Raw genomic sequence first — 16920 nt, 5'->3', positions numbered from 1 at the left:
TCAATTTATTTTCAGTAAACAAAAACATCAAATACATTTTTAAACAATGTTTTTAAAAAAAGTTTCTTTTTGTGTAAATGCACCTTTTCCATTTACAGTAAAGAATAAAAAATACTTTAACACAAATAAAAATATCTATTTTTTCCTAAACATTTCACAACACTTTTCACAAAAATGTAACAAACACATTTTCCCATGTACAATATAAAACTTTTTTCTCTCCAATTTTCACACAATACCTTTGTAATCACTTAAAAGTTTATTTAATTTACTTAATTTAAAATAGAATTATGCAAAAGTATTGTAACGAGATATGCACAATGTTTGATTAGCTTTACAATACTAAAATGTCTGCATGAACACTTTGCATATGTAGGCCTTTTGCCAGCTCACGTGCGTATGTAAAAAAGCAAACGCCAAAAGGTGCAGATATCAATAATGAAACTGTATTTTTCAAAAAATCCTTTCCAAATGTTTACTAAAAATGCCTAAAATATTTAGTTTACAATAGCTATAGTTTTGTTTTACTAGTTGTTTTGTATTATAGAATGTAACATTATGTTTATGAGTTTCTTTAAACATGTTTTTAAATGATGATTCACTTTAATATGGAAATTATTCATAAAATCATCAATATGCCTTTCCAGCAGTGGTGGAAAGAGTACTGAAAAATCATACTCAAGTAAAAGTACCATTACTTGCCTTAAAATGTAAATAGAGTAAAAGTATCTGTTGTAAATATTACTCAAAGTATCAGTAAAAAAGTAACCCTTTTAAAAGTACTCAAGAGTAGTGAGTTTTACGCTGTGAAAAGCTGATGCATATTTACATGTAATCTGTGGATGTGTGTATACGTAACATTCTGTAGTGCATTTAGTTATTGCCCAGCAGGTACACAACATTATAAGATGTTATGTTAGGTTAGATTTAGTTTGTGATGTCAAGTAACCAAAATCCAACGATGAGCCAACATCTTAAACCAACGTCCTACTGATGTAAAATACTGACATTTATTCATCAGGTATGGCAACCAAAATCCAAACGTGTGATACACATTGTGGTAACTACAACACAACGTCAAGCTGTAACATCATTAGAAATTGATATTTGGTGGTTTCGGTTGGACATTGGTCTGACGTTAAGTTCTGACGTCAACATGATTTTCATATTCAAACAAAATGCAATGTCCCCGTGACGTTAGGGTAGAATGTCAATTTGACGTCATGTTGATGTCTTGTGCTTGCTGGCTGTTATCATACAGTAAACATCTGTCATCTTCTCATCAGTGACCTGCATCTAAACAGTCTCTGGGTCAATGCGTGCAAAGATTCTGGACATCTTCTTGGACACTTTTAATGCTTCCAAACAGTTTGCTGCATTTATAAAGCACCCATGTCTTGAGGTAGTTCATTATGATGCGATTTACCTTCTATGTGCAATCTGATTGGTCAGGAATCACAGGACTGAACTTTCTAATCCCCTTAAAAAAAAAAAAAAAGTAGTGACTGCAGGTTGAAGGAAAGTAGTGGAGTAAAAGTACAGATACAGCACAAAAAAATGTACTCAAGAGAGAGTATAAGTACACTTTTTTAAAACTACTCAATAAATTACATTTCCTGAGAAAAAATACTCAATTACAGTCATTTGAGTATTTCTAATTAGTTACTTTACACCACTGCTTTCCAGTCATATTAATTTTCATAGATATTTGTAATAAAGAACGAGTTTTGTATCATAAAAGATACAGAACCGTATAAGAAGAGGTTTTTTCTGTACCTTATAAAGTACAACTTTTACAAAGCTACAAAACTGTTTCTGAAGGAACATTATTTGTACCCCCGTGTACCTTTTTTTCTGAGAGTGTAACGATAAAATAATCTAGATTTTCTATTAGAAATTAATTATTAAAACTATAGTGATTAAAAGGTGGTATCTCTTTTAAACATCATTTGGGATAATCTAAAAGACTTAACAATTTTACAGGAGAGCTGATAATCTTGGCTTTAACTGTTCATTACTGTGCACCGGCTACGCAGTTTTAGTGGCCATTCATATCAGCTGTTTTTTATTGCTCAATGATTTCAGTTCAGTCCGAGTCAGAGTGATCATTATATGGACATTATACCATTGCAAAAATACATTATGTACAGATATTGTTTCATACAGACACTTGTTAACAAGCATGTTGTAGTCAGTATGATATCTTCAACATATATGTACTCATGGTTGTAAGTCTGTAATTTGACCTGAGGTATGTACTGTACCTTCACCCACCCAAATATTACCATCACATAGACACATCCTGTTTAACTTCAATGCATGCATGTTTGCTGTTACGTGTTATAAGATTTCTTTTTGATCTGAATTTCTATATTTTCTGACATTTGCAAGTGATCTAATACTAGTATTTGTTACTATATATATGTTTATTATTGCCAAGAAATATTACTTAAATACTTCATTTAACATCCTATACAACCCTTACCCTCCTAGATGCTTTAAATATGTTTGGTTTTTATTCTTGACTTGAGAAGGAACATGTTACAGGGATATATTTATAATTTTGTTTTTTTTATAACATTTTGGACACTCCATTGAGATCAAGATGAGCTCTCAAAAGTTTTGGTCTGATTTGCTTGAGGAGCAAAATAATGATTATACCCATAAGGAGAACATTAGCATACAGATGACATGCTAAAAGCCCTAAAACCTAAAAACTTTATTTCATGGTTGTGTTAAAGTTCTCTGCTGAAGGAAAGTACGGGTGACTATTAGTCACTGGTATGTTACTGTTATCACACAGCATAACTTGTGTCTCTCAAGTTACATCTTTGCTTTCCTGCTATGTCGCCCTACTGAGAAGGTGTCTGGGTGTCATTCCTCACCCGATCTGCATTCAGATACAGCTGTCTCACAGATCTAAAGGTCCTACACTTTTAACATCTCCTCAAGTGCTCTTTACTTACTGCTTTTTACAAGAATAACCAACCCACCCCCACCCTCAGCTGACAAAGTCCAGATTTTGACCCCTATATGAGCTCATTTATCCCATTTTTGACTGTATGCTATCATAAATTGAGAAAATTATAAATAGAAAACAAATTACAAATTATTTTTTATTATTCAACTGGCCAAATTTCAAATTTTGACTGAGGAAAGATAAATAAGCTGGCAAGATTATATTTGCCCATAGGCATCATATTTTATTTTAAAAACAATTTTTACCAAACTGCTTTTTTTTTTTTAAATAATAATTAATAATAATAATTTTTTTTTTAAATTTTTTTTTCAAATTCCTAATTATCTTTTTTTTTATTTAAAATGCTAATCTCATAACAATATTTATAAAACTGGATTAACTTAGTTTAAATCCAAATGTGTAAATAAATACTAGTAAATACTACAAAATTGTAAGTAAGTAAATATTACAAAATTGTAGGAAACATTTTTGGTGTGTTAAAACCATCCGATCACCATCCGACAACCGGATCCAGCAAAGATTAGTCCTTAAAATATCACTAAAATGCATAAATGAATTGAAAAATGAGGTGAGGAGCTGCAAAAAAGGTCCACTTTTTCTGAAAAAAGAGCCATGCCTTTCAATAGGCTGGCTACAGGCCTGAGTAAACAATAATGGAGGCTTAATGAGGCACATATTGACAACTCTATTTGAACTCTGAAAGCATTGTCAGCCACTTTTTTTGTGATGTTAATGCATTAATTTCTGCTTTATTTATTCAGTGCAGTTATAATGTAAACTGATTTCCTCAGGTTGTAGGAACAGTCCACACTTCCTCTCCAGAGTGGATGGGCAAAATGTACTGGTGGAAGAAGACCTCAGCTCACACTGTACTTATCCTCAAGTGCTCTGCCTGAAAGATTCTAAGGTTGCAGCATGTGACAAAAGCCCAGTGAGTCAAATGGTGTAAACTTAAATAAATGCAGTATATAATCTAAGAGCACTAGTTATAATCATTGTTTGATGTTGTTGCACTGTTTATTAAACACAATAAAATATTTAACTTTAACCTGTAGCTGTAATAAAAGAAGCTTTTTACATTTTTAAAAACCACATTAAAGTCAATAGTATTACCCCTTAAGAAATATATTGTTTTTCAATTGGCAAATTGTTATGCAACGAATGTCCTGATTACCCTAACTTGCCTAGGTAACCTAATTAGGCATTAAGCATTTAATTTGCACTTTGAGCTGAATACATCTTGGAAAATATCTAGTAAAATATTTTGTGCTTTTTTGTTGCGTTTTTTTTGGCTAAGATAAAATAAATCTGTTATTAGAAATTAGGTATTAAAACTATTATTTTTAGTCAGCGCAGTACCTTAGTAGTTAGCGCGCCGGGTGCAGTAGCACGTCAGGGCGTCCCGAGGTTGATTCCCGGCTCGAGGACATGTCCCAACCCCCCTCTCTCTTCCACTTTGCTTCTTGTCTAATGAAGGCCAAAAAATAAATATTAAAAGGAAAACTTTTATGTTTATAAATGTGTTGAAAGAAAATTCCCTCCATTAAACAGAACTTGGGGAAAATAATATTAATTCTGGGCCTTTAAATAAGAGGGCTAATAATCGTACTACAAATATATTACATGCAGTTAAAAAAACAAACATGTATACACAATATGTGCATTATAAGTAGCTAATTTAATTGTAAGTACATAGAAGTTAAGGCCACTTGATATACAGTTAAAGTCAGAATTATTAGCCCCCCTGTTTATTTTTTCCCCAATTTCTGTTTAATGAAGAGAAGATTTTTCAACACTTCTAGTTATAATAGTTTTAATAATTCATTTCTAAGAACTTTTTCTTTTATCTTTGCCATGATGACACTTAATACTATTTCACTAGATATTTTTCAAGATACTTGTATACAGCTTAAAGTGACATTTAAAGGCTTAATTATGTTAATTGGGTTAACTAGGCAGGTTAGGGTAATTAGCCAAGTTATTGTGTAATGATGGTTTGTTCTTTAGACTATCAAATAGCTTAAATTGGCTAATAATTTTGACCTTAAGATGTGTTTTTTTTTTTATTTTTTTATTAAAAACTGCTTTTAACCTAGGCGAAATAAAACAAATAAGACTTTCTTCAGACGAAAAAATATTATCAGACATGCTGTGAAAATGTCCTTGCTTTGTTAAACATCATTTGGGAAATATTTAAAAAAGAAAAAAAATTCAAAGCAGAGCTAATAATTCTGACTTCAGCTGTAAACAGTATGACCAAAATTTAGTCTTTAAGAAGATTTAGTTTTAATTAACGGATGAACAAAGGTCTTTGACCTTTAAAATGTAATATTAAAAACATTTTACTTTGAATAAAAAAAGTGAAATTATTTTGTGCTTTTTCTGTTAATCATGACACTTTTGACTGAAAATTGTGTTATGTTTCATATATTGCAGAGTCTGAAGCAAAATTATCCATCACTTTCCTCCACAAGATGTGTTGATGTATCAGATATTGGAGCCTCTATCTGTCCAGTGAATCTGGAGAAAGTTGAAAGTTCTAACAAGGTGGTTATTTGAGGCATACCAAAAAAAAAAAAAAAAAAAAATTGAAAAACAGTAATAATAATAATAATCATAATAATATTATTTTATCTATATTTTTTATCAGAAGCCAACATAAAGACGACTGCTTATGGAGCATATAAGAAGCATCTGGAAACTCATCATCACTCCTGAATCCTTGCATTCACAGGCACAAGAATAAAAAGTTCACATAACCACATTCTGAATAATAATAATAATAATGATAATAATAAACAGGTAAAAGAACAGCAGCTTGATTATTGTTCAGTGCTTCTTGCTGAAAACTTACAAAGATGAAATTCCCTTATGTGTATATATACTGCATGTAATAAATGGTGACAAAAGAATATTCAAAAGATTTAAGCATTAGCGTGCAAGTTTTTGGTGATCTTTGTGATTTTATAGTTACCACTGTATCACATTTTGTCCTGAAATTGTTGTCCAATAAAAGTTAACACTTGCAGGCCCTACTCTGTGCTATCAGTAGTCTGGCATTCCACTTCTGCATGTCATTGCCTATCTTTAACATAGTCTCCTCACTTAAATTTACTTTGTCACCATGATGGCAACTTTTGAAAATATTTTTTTATTTTCGAGTTTTAATAGACATATATATATATATATATATATATATATATATATATATATATATATATATATATATATATATATATATATATATATATAACAGAAAGAAAGAAATACTGATGTGTAAATACTGACAGTGATCTAGACTGTTTATCTCATCTTAGTAAGAAAGACTGCCTTTCTCCCCAATTTGGTTCTTCACTTATTGAGGCTCAGCATGCAGTTGATCAATTGACCATGTTATCAGATATACATCCAGTGATGATTTCTCCTTTAATGAGTGGCATTTTCCTGTTTCTTGATGTGTGGGGGTTTTCAGCCACCCTGTGATAATGAGTCCTCTGCGTTATGTTAAGTAAAGTGGGTGACAGGTGTGAGCTTGCATAAAATGGCTACTACCTCCCATGATGCCTCATGGGGGGATGGCCAATGGGGCATGGCAATGTGGTGATGATGCTGAGTACCTAGGGGTATATAAAGTAAAACCACCATGTTAACAGTTCTGAGCAGTTGGAGCATTCCCAGCCTTGCCTCGGGTGTAGGGATTGCAAGGGAAAAAGCAAAACTACACGGCTAAGACCCTGTGTAGTTTTGTTTTTTGGGATATTTCGAGGCTCAACGGTTCTCACACTGTGTTTTCTGAAATCATATCTGGATAAGGACTTTGTTTCAGAAGACCAAACCCTTTTGGGCTTCGTCCCTCCAGTTCAAGGCACTCTTGTGGATACAAGTAAGTACACTTTGTGCTCTTGTACCCGTGTGCCAGTGTATTGCTTTCTAACTATGCTGTGTTGTGTGATTCTAACAAATAAAGAGAGTGGCAATGTAAAAGCGATGTTTGGTTTTAGAGTTTTACCAAGTGAAAGGACTGAAGCTGAAGACTTGAATATTCAATTAATTTATTTTGAGGCAACACATTTGATTTTAAAGGTTACTAAATGGTGCAGTGATTTCAGAAAAGCCAAGAATAGCCCGTGATAGCATTAGAGTGGTGACCCAGCAGGGCCATGATGTCTTTTTAAGGGAATCGGCAGCAGAGATATCAGTTGCACCTCCAGCTATGTGCCACATGGTGACTGTCAATCAAACAAGGGACAGGCTATTTTTAGAGGATGCCTTTTGTGAAGCTAGGTTTGGTTCACTTTGTAAATTGATTTTCGTCAAATGATTTCTGGAATTTTTTGATAGTTTTGCTTGGCAAATCTTATGTCAGTTATTTGCAGATTGTTGTACTAGAAGCAGAATTGGTGCTATGCAAAAACCATTCACAAGGTGTTTTAACTGATTTTGGGGACTGATTAATACCGATTATATTTATTATCATTATAATTAGCAAGTTATTCTGGTTTGAATATCTACTAATTAAATAAAAAACTGCTGATCTCACATAAAGTGCAAACAAAACCGTGGTATGTATATAACACAGTATGCTTTGTTGTGGTTGTGCATTTCAGAAAAATGCAAAGATTTCTCAATTTGTGCTTTATAAATTTTACTGTAAATTAAAAATAGTATAACAAATTTCCTGAAGCATATCCCAAGCTTGCTTACTAACATACTTCTTATTCGAAAACAGAACTTATCATGAAGGAAATTATACATATTTTTATACCAGAGTTTTGTTCAGTCGGTGTTGTACAATCTATTTTAGGTAAAGGTCATCAGTTCCTGTCAGCCATTTTTATTTCTAATTATAAACTAGGTCTATTCCTTACGTTCTGTTGCTTTAGAAAATCAAGATTTGTTCAGCATACTGTAAGTCCAGAGTGTTTGAACCTTACATGTTAATTTTAAATGACCTTGCTGTATGCATATATACCGTTGAAGTCAGAATTATTAGCCCCCCTGAATTATTAGCCCTTCTGTTTATTTTTGCTCCAGTTTCTGTTTAACAAAAAGTAGATTTTTTTTTCATCACATTTCTAAACATAATAGTTTTAATAACTCATTTCTAATAACTGATTTATTTTATCTTTGCCATGATGAAAGTAAATAATATTTTTCAAGACACTTCTATACAGCTTAAAGTGACATTTAAAGGCTTAACTAGTTTAATTAGGTTATCGAGGCAGGTTAGGGTAATTAGGCAAGTTATTGTATAACGATGGTTTGTTCTGTAGACTATCATATATATATATATATATATATATATATATATATATATATATATATATATATATATATATATATATATATATATATATATATATATATTTAAATGCCTTAAAATGTTTTTTATTTTTTATTTATTTATTTTTTTAATTAAGAACTGCTTTTATTAGCCAAAATACAGCAAATACGACTTTCTCCAGAAGAAAAAATATTATCAGACATACTGTGAAAATTTCCTTGCTCTGTTCAACATAATTTGGGAAATATTTAAAAAGAAAAAAAAATCAAATGGGGGCTAATAATTCTGACTTCAACTGTATGTGTGTATATATATATATATATATATATATATATATATATATATATATATATATATATATATATATATATATATATATATATATATATATACACACACACACACACACACACACACACACACACACACTTTCAGTATTGCTTGGTAGAGGACTACTTGTTTAATTATTCTCTGATAAAACACAATTTGAATTAAGATCTGAAAGGCAATAGTTTGTGTTTAGTTTTATGGAATTATGAGAGATAAGGTTTGACAGTATAGGCCTGTATGACTATTATAAACTGCAGAGCTATTCTAAATTATTCGTCATGCCAGAAAAAGAGCTCACCGCACCAGTTGTTACTGTCATGTCCCATGAGCTGTCAGTTGATACGAGGCCCAAATGTCTGGCCTAACACCCAGCTGAGCCGTTGAATCTCAAGTGACATCCTTCTTCCAGGTTGTCTGGGATCACTCAAATGATCAATTTGTTTTGAAGCAGCTGAATTTACTGTTTATTATTATTGTTTTGTTGGCATTTTATTCTTTGTTTTAGCTGAGATTGATGCTCTAATTTTATTTTATGTGTTTTTAGGGTGCCTTCCACCATGACAACACAGGCACCAACATTTACACAGCCGCTTCAGAGCGTTGTGGCACTTGAGGGTAGTGCTGCAACGTTCGAAGCTCAAGTTAGTGGTAAGAACATTTCTCTGTCATGTTATTGCTACAACTTAGAAATATGATTGATATATGCTAAAACAAGCACTTGAGTGTGCAACATGGAAATGTTTGTACTTACATAAATCTGTAGACTGTTTATATGACTTGGTTTTGGTGGGTTTATGTCAATCATAAGTTTGATAGGATTTTAGGAACACTGTCACCCACAAACTGTATCATTTTTTGACATTAGACTATTTAAAAAAAAATCTCAATAAAATACAGTTTTAAGATATTTTCAATCAAAGTTAAAGTTAAGCTAAATGTTCTAGCAAATAGAATGCATTATATGTCGGAAACAAGTAAATTATATATGTTATTATGCAATTGTTAAGCATCATGCTATTTTAAATGCTGTATTACTGCCATTAAGGCATGTTTAGGTTAGGATTCAAGTATTTTTGAATGTACAGCATCTCTTTTTATAAACCAAGGAGACATTTTTAAATAGTATTTGTATTTGTCAAATCTCAGATTAAGTATTTTATAGTGTAATAACATAAACCATTACCAACAGGTAATCCAGTTCCAGAGGTGAGCTGGTTTCGTGATGGCCAGGTTCTTACTGCTGCCGCTCTGCCCGGCGCTCAGATCTCGTTCAGCGATGGCCGCGCTGTTCTGATGATCCCCGCCGTGACAGCCGCACACAGTGGAAGATTTTCTGTCAGAGCCACCAATGGTGCTGGACAAGCCACTAGCACTGCTGAACTGCTGGTTACAGGTAACAACACAGTTTGTGTCTCAGTTTAAGCTGTTGTCATCAAAATAGTATTAATAATAATGATGTTTACCCTAACTGATCTTCCAATCAAAATCCAAATACCTAAATATCTGCTGTGCCTGCATAATGACTGAAATTATAACTGAATTAATATGTTGGAATTATCAAAACATGAGTCACAAATTCTACTATATGCTGGCACCCTTGAGTAAAGCTACAGTAAGCAAAACGGTGGATTAACTACTCAGCTCATAAAGTTAGCAACTGTTGCTTGTTATAGAAGGTGGTCAAGATCTCCAGTGATAATATTTAATGACACATGCTATCATTGCTTGGAGAATTTATGGAAAGGAATTTATTCAGAGCCAAGAGTTGGGGCCATGCCATAAACAAGTGCATGCACCTTTAAAGTTTTAAGCAACATTTATTAACCACTAACAGTTAAATAGGCCAGTTTTGTGGTAAAGTGACTTAAAAGTACACCTGTTCTATTTCTTATATAGTTCATATATCAGGCTTCTAAAGTTTAGAACATTTGTTTTGAAATGATTTGCATATATTAAGCGTATTACCAGGCAGAGGGAAATACGATATCTTCAATTTTATTTTCTATCAATTTAAAAATAGTTAAGTCTTTTACTGTAATTTGTTACCCTCAGTTTATCAGCTGTACAAATTTTTAAATTGTTTCCTCTGTTTAATAAAGTCTGCCTTTGTATTAATAAACTGTACACAAGTTCCAACCTGTGCTCTCTAGTTTGTAAACATATTTATTACCTTAAATATTTTCAATCTGTCCACATATTAAAATAAAAAAGTAGCTTATTTCATGTTCTGTGAAATTAGTAACCAATTAGTTAATTGCTAATGTCAGGTTTTCAGCATTTTTTCACATTTTTTAAAATTTATTTACCAATGTAAATTTATTTATGTACCAATAGATAAAATAAAAAGTCAAAAAGAATTATAAATGTGAATCGGTTTGTTTTGCTTGGAATTTGTCAAATGATTGATAGTGCTTTATAGTTAACTGTAATAGGCTGACCAAAATTAGTAGGCCAATGCATCTAGGCTACCGTTCATATTTCTAGGCTACCTGATCTATTGCATCTGCCAGAGCCATGGCCCCAAACTCAAAGTTAAAAGAAAACTGCAGAATGTAACATAACATTAATAACATTACTCTCTTTTTTTAAATGATTGTTAATACAAATACAATGCAAAGTTGAAATGTAAACAATATTTGTACAGAATATATAGGCTTGGGGGTTCAGGTGGTTCGAAAGACCCACCCTTCACTGACAAAGGTCCAGAATTTGTCCTATGCAAAAGCTCGATTGTCCCATTTCGACTGCTATGCCATAATAAATTGTGAAAATAACCCAGTGAAGAAGGCTTTGTCTGTCGCTTCAGTGTGACTGAGGAAAACGGAATACGTGCTGGCCAGTTTGTTATTTAAATTAATTTTATTTAAATGACAATATAGTAGGTTTTAATTTAGAACTTTAACAAATTCCTATTTGTTTAATGATATATCATGTAATCAATTTGTATTTAAAAAAGAAGTATTGCTCTCATTTTTCTTCATTCTAAATCTTTAAGAAATGCTTTTGGTACATCAAAAAGTTTGGTTATGATGATCAACCAACCCGCTATTCCAGCAAATAAATGTGCTTAAAATGTCACTAAAATGCAACTTATTAAAACTTTCTAATTAAATAGAAAATGATGCAAGTAACTGCAAAAAGATCCTCTTTTTAAGAAAAAAAGAACCACCTCTTTCACCAGGCAGCCTACAGGCCTGATTTACAAAATATAAATACATTCATAGTAGAAAAAGGTACAAACAGAGAGTAAGAAAAAAACTTGAGGGTAAGATGTTAAAGATTTAATTACAGTAGGTTATACAAATTAAAGTCGTTACAAAACTGCATAGTTCTGCTTGCTTTCTTATTTTAAGATAATGAAATTGTATTTAAATAATGAAATAATAAAATTCTAAAATAAAATAAACAAATTAAATAGTAATAATATCATATAATATAATATAATATAATATAATTTAGTTTAGTTTAATTTAATATAATATAATGTACATTTGTCAAAGGAGACAGATTCGTCAAAAAAAAAAAAAAAAACTTTAAAAGTACTGTACTCATTTATGGCAACGTCCGTGTGGTTATGATGACTCGTGAATGATATGGAAAAAAGAATGTGGTTGTGTCAACAGTCAAACTTATTAGCGCCCCCTTATGTTCATTGAAAATGCTTTACCCAACCAAACAGTCAGAAAATGATGAATTTCATTTTCAACGAAGCGCGTTGTCTGAACGGTTTCAGTTTGTCAGGACTGGACGTTGTGTCGGCAAAATGTAGGTGTACTGTTATCACTTGTCACATTACATATCATAAGTCACAAAATGTTTTGTTTATAACTTTATGGACTAACGTTATAAGTTGGTTGGTTTGGGTGCCAAAAACAAATCAGCTAACATTAGTTTAGCGAGACAGCAGCTTGTTCTGAAATGATAGCTTACACTGACTGAGCCTTTTTGTTTGTTTGTTTGTTTGTTTACTATATTCACGTCGTGTAATTGTGTTTATTTTGTAAACCATTTTTACATAGTAAAAAAAAAATCCATTTAAATGTACAAAGCTTTTACTGGATTGTATTTTCTTTAACGTTACTACTAGGCTACTAAAATGGCTTTATGTAGTTCAGCCACCAATAAACTTCCAGTGAGAGGTTTATTTTTTGACCATTTTCGATTTCTTGAGGTTTCTTTTACAGCATTGATAATGTAATTTAATAAAAATATAATCCTTTAAATAGACACAAGCATTTATTTAGTTGTTCATTTAGTTTAGTTGCAAGGGTCGCCAGGAGCAGCAGGTAGCGAAGATCATTGATTTTAAAAATCAGATCTGCAGCGAGTTTATAATGGTGTAACAGAGCACCTGAGCTGGCCTATGCAAAATCAAAAGTCCTTGTTTCTGAAATTTCAGATATGCTGACTGAAAATGTTCTTGATTCATATGTCTAAACATATATTCATAAATTAATGCATTTACTGAAATTCAGCTATATTGGTTTTACTAACTTGTGTGTATCTGATTTGTACACAGTTGCATTTCCTTTGCTGTTATTTACTCTTGCTAACAGAATGTGTGATACTGATCAGTGTTTTAAAGATTATAATTTAGTATTTAATGTAAAATATTTAATGTTGATATTTTTATTACATTTTAATTTTATTAATGTGTATTTTGTATATAATTTCAGCCGAAACTGCACCACCAAATTTTATTCAGAGACTACAAAGTTTGACTGTGAGACAAGGGAGCCAAGTGAGACTGGATGTTCGAGTTACAGGAATCCCTGCACCTGTGGTGAAGTTCTACAGAGAGGGAGCCGAGATTCAGAGCTCCGCTGACTTTCAGATTGTTCAAGATGGAGACCTTTACAGTTTGTTGATTGCCGAGGCCTTCCCAGAGGATTCTGGAACCTATTCTGTCAGTGCTTCTAACAGCAGCGGACGTGCAACTTCAACTGCTGAGTTGCTTGTTCAGGGTAAGAATTTTTTTTTTCACATTTTCACATTATTTTTAATAAGTGACTTAACATGCATTTCATTGGTTCACAGGTGAGGAAGAAGCCGTACCTGCAAAAAAGTCTAAAACTATAATTTCAGCCTCTCAGATATCACAAACTCGTCAGACTCGGGTGGAGAAGGTGAGTATCAGTTGCAACAGTGAACGAGCCTTCACAACTCTCTTGAGAGTATCACAGTAAAGTCTCATTTACCTCTATGATCATTGTGTTAATTGCTTTTTTTTTATTCTGACAGAGAGTGGAAGCTCGTTTTGAGGCCACTGCCACAATGCAAATGCAGGTTGAAAGTGGAGTTGTTACAGAACATCTGGCACATAAGACTCCACCTCGTGTGCCTCCTAAGCCAACCTCAAAATCTCCACCTTCACAACTGACTAAAGTTTCAACTGCTCGCCAACAGTCTCCCTCTCCTGTGAGGCATGTTAAGGGCCCGACACCCACTCCTGTCAGGTAACGTGTCTGAAGTTTTCTGAATCACATCACATCTTTTGACAATTAATATAGTACATTTCACTGGGCTTGAATACTTATGTTAATTTAATGGAAGCATTAAAGGGATATTTTCAAAATAATAAACTTGAAGTGATACACCTTTTTGGTCATAATTGCTAACAAAATAAAATAAATGTTGTTTTGGAATAAAAATTGCCACTATTTTTGTTTGTTAACATGCATTGCTATTATTGATGTAAACATTTAATCCCTGCAAGTTTCTATTTTCTTTTTTCTTGGTTGTCTAAAATAAAAATCTGAAAAAGATGTATATTGTAGAGCTGTTTATATTAATTAATAATTAATAATAATTCCTGACATTAATATAGCATTTTTTATGGACACTCAAAATGCTTTACACATTGGGGAATCTCCTCATTCACCACCATTATTATTTCTAAATGTCTTCCATTTGCATTTCTATGAAACTTTTGACAAGTGCGATCACAACAAATATTCAACAGATATTAATTTTCCACTAAAATGTTTAAAATATTTCTTCAAAAGGCAAATTAATCTAGTAATAAAGCAATTTTTAACGAATGAGTCCCAAAAAAAAAAAAAAAAATCAAATTCATGAAATATGTGGGGTATTACGGTGGTGCGTGGGTAGTGCAATCACCACACAGCAAGAAGGTCACTGGTTCGAGCCCCGGCTGGGCCAGTTCAATTCAATTCAATTCAATTGTTTATTGTCATGTGCACAGTAAGGAAACACGTTTCCCTGTACAATGAGATTCTTACTTTGCTGTCCACAGTGAAGTCATACACACAACATACACATCATACACGACATACACATAAACACACATATATACACAGAAGTGACTGAAGTATAATTATAAAATGTAAGTATATAAATATCCATGAAAGTAAACAATATATAAATCTGATTTTGGAGTAATGAAACAGATTTAAACAATGTATAGTGGTTCTTAAATTGTGCTTATTATGCAAAAAGTGCCTAGTGCAATTGGCTTATGTGCAAAAAAAAAAAAAAGTTGGCATTTCTGTGTGGAGCTTGCATGTTCTCCATGTGTTCACATGGGTTTTCTCTGGGTGCTTCAAAGACATGCGCTATAGGTGAATTGGGTAAGCTAAATTGTTCTTAGTGTATGAGGGCATACTCACACTATGTACAGTTGCCTTGAACCAGGCCGAAGCACGCTTGTCCCCCCTCCCGTCTCCTCTTGATGGCCCGCACTCAAATTGCATTCGGGCCTGGGCATGCTTACATCATCGATGATGCGCTGTTCAGTAAGCCCTCTCTTTCAGCGCAGAGGAGATTTCTCTAGTTATATTGTTTTAGTCGTTTGATATGCAGTAACATATAGTTAAATATTTCGCTGAACAGATCAGCCACTTTTGATGCTCATAAACAATCATAAAGTCCTCGTGCTGCAGGAATTAGTAGGTTTGCTAAAGGTGCAGCTGTCGTGCAGTGAGGCGTCTTTAATAATCTACAACAGTTTGCATTTCTTGAACAGTAAGAATGAATATTAAATCCATATCCATATTAAGTTCCTTAAAAGTTCTTTCTTGTCTTCAGTTTCGGGCTCAGGCGCGCTTTGCACTCACACTACAAGCGTACCACGCCAAAGCCCAAGTGAACCACGCTGTGGCACACCTCTTCCAACCAGGCCAGGGCCGGCCAAGTGTACCGTGCCTGAGCCCTAGTGCGCCCTCATATGCTAGATAAGTTGGCGGTTCATTCCACTGTGGTGACCCCTGATTAATAAAGGGACTAAGCCAAAAGGAAATTGAATGAATTAATAATAACCTTGTAAAAAAAACTTGTCAGTACCTCTAGTAAATTATTATTTATAAGTGGTCTGTTCAGAATAGTAGGAGAACCGTGATCTCCATTTTAAACATTTTCACTATCTAGAATAATTCAGCTCTATTCATATTATTTGCCAATCGAAAAGCCTGTTGTGTTGTTTGCCCCCTTATGGTCACTACTAATGCTAATAAAAAGTCTAGAAAGTCTTATGTGTTTTATTTCGGCTAGAGTAGATCAGGTTAATAAAAAACATTTTAAGGTCAATATTATTAGCCTTGTCACTTTTTTCTGATAGTCTACAGAACAAACCACTGTTTTACAAATAATCTGCCTAATTACCCCAACTTGCCTAGTTAACTTAATTAACTCTTTAAATGCTCTTTAAGCTGAACACTAGTATCTTGAAAAATATCTAGTAAAATATTCTGTACTGTCATCATAGATAAAATAACTCTTTATTTTCATTTTCATTGAAAAAACCTTCATACATTATATACAGTACTGCCTGAGTTCTTACAAAGAAATATACCATCAAAATTCTTTTGGTGAATTTAACTTACTACAAAAAGGAACGCAAAACCCTACCACCCACCCCACCCATTTAACATTGATCAAAATGTTAGTGGAAGGTTCATAAAAATAAAAGGCATACATGCATAACATTTACAATCATATATGGATCTGGCTGGGACAAAAATTTAAAATTGAGGCAAGGTGTACATGGACAATGAAACCAAAAGAGACATTATAAAACAATTATAAGATAATTATGAAATAAATAATGTCAGTCTATCTGCAAAAATTAATATGAATGGTTCCCAAATCTTGTTAAAAATGGACAATTTTTCATTTAGTATGAATCTCAGTTCTTCTAGGAATCATAGATAAAATAAATCAGTTATTAAAAATCAGTTATTAAAACCATTATGTTTAGAAATGTAATGAAAAAATCTTTCCGTTAAACAGAAATTGGGGGGAAAATTATACAGGGAGGCTAATAATTGTGTCTTTAACTGTAAATATTCATAAGGTTGTGTGTTCATGT

At 32.7% G+C, this 16920-nt stretch overlaps 2 protein-coding genes across 33 annotated transcripts in view; both read left to right on the top strand.

Moving 5' to 3' along the window:
- The window catches only part of ccdc141 (coiled-coil domain containing 141), a 68344-nt gene extending 62329 nt beyond the window's left edge, over positions 1 to 6015 (top strand). For 2 of the 3 annotated variants that reach the window (XM_068223673.1, XM_001921349.8), the window contains 3 exons: positions 3772 to 3911; positions 5417 to 5527; positions 5631 to 6015. In XM_068223673.1, coding sequence (XP_068079774.1) covers positions 3772 to 3911; positions 5417 to 5527; positions 5631 to 5642 — 263 coding nt within the window. In that variant the 3' untranslated portion in view covers positions 5643 to 6015. The remainder of the gene's footprint in view (positions 1 to 3771; positions 3912 to 5416; positions 5528 to 5630) is intronic. The other variant, XM_073913142.1, reaches the window with a different exon arrangement.
- A 620-nt stretch (positions 6016 to 6635) lies between these two features.
- Positions 6636 to 16920, top strand: part of ttn.2 (titin, tandem duplicate 2) — a 179212-nt gene continuing 168927 nt past the window's right edge. For all 30 annotated transcript variants that reach the window (XM_073913090.1, XM_073913081.1, XM_073913089.1 and 27 more), the window contains exons 1-6: positions 6636 to 6863; positions 9139 to 9242; positions 9784 to 9987; positions 13271 to 13558; positions 13632 to 13720; positions 13836 to 14050. In XM_073913090.1, coding sequence (XP_073769191.1) covers positions 9152 to 9242; positions 9784 to 9987; positions 13271 to 13558; positions 13632 to 13720; positions 13836 to 14050 — 887 coding nt within the window. In that variant the 5' untranslated portion in view covers positions 6636 to 6863; positions 9139 to 9151. The remainder of the gene's footprint in view (positions 6864 to 9138; positions 9243 to 9783; positions 9988 to 13270; positions 13559 to 13631; positions 13721 to 13835; positions 14051 to 16920) is intronic.

This window comes from Danio rerio, chromosome 9 (assembly GCF_049306965.1).
Source record: "Danio rerio strain Tuebingen ecotype United States chromosome 9, GRCz12tu, whole genome shotgun sequence".
In the NCBI taxonomy this organism is placed as follows: Eukaryota; Metazoa; Chordata; class Actinopteri; order Cypriniformes; family Danionidae; genus Danio; species Danio rerio.
The sequence above is the reverse complement of the archived record's forward strand: the minus strand, read 5'-3'. Positions and strand labels throughout refer to the sequence as shown.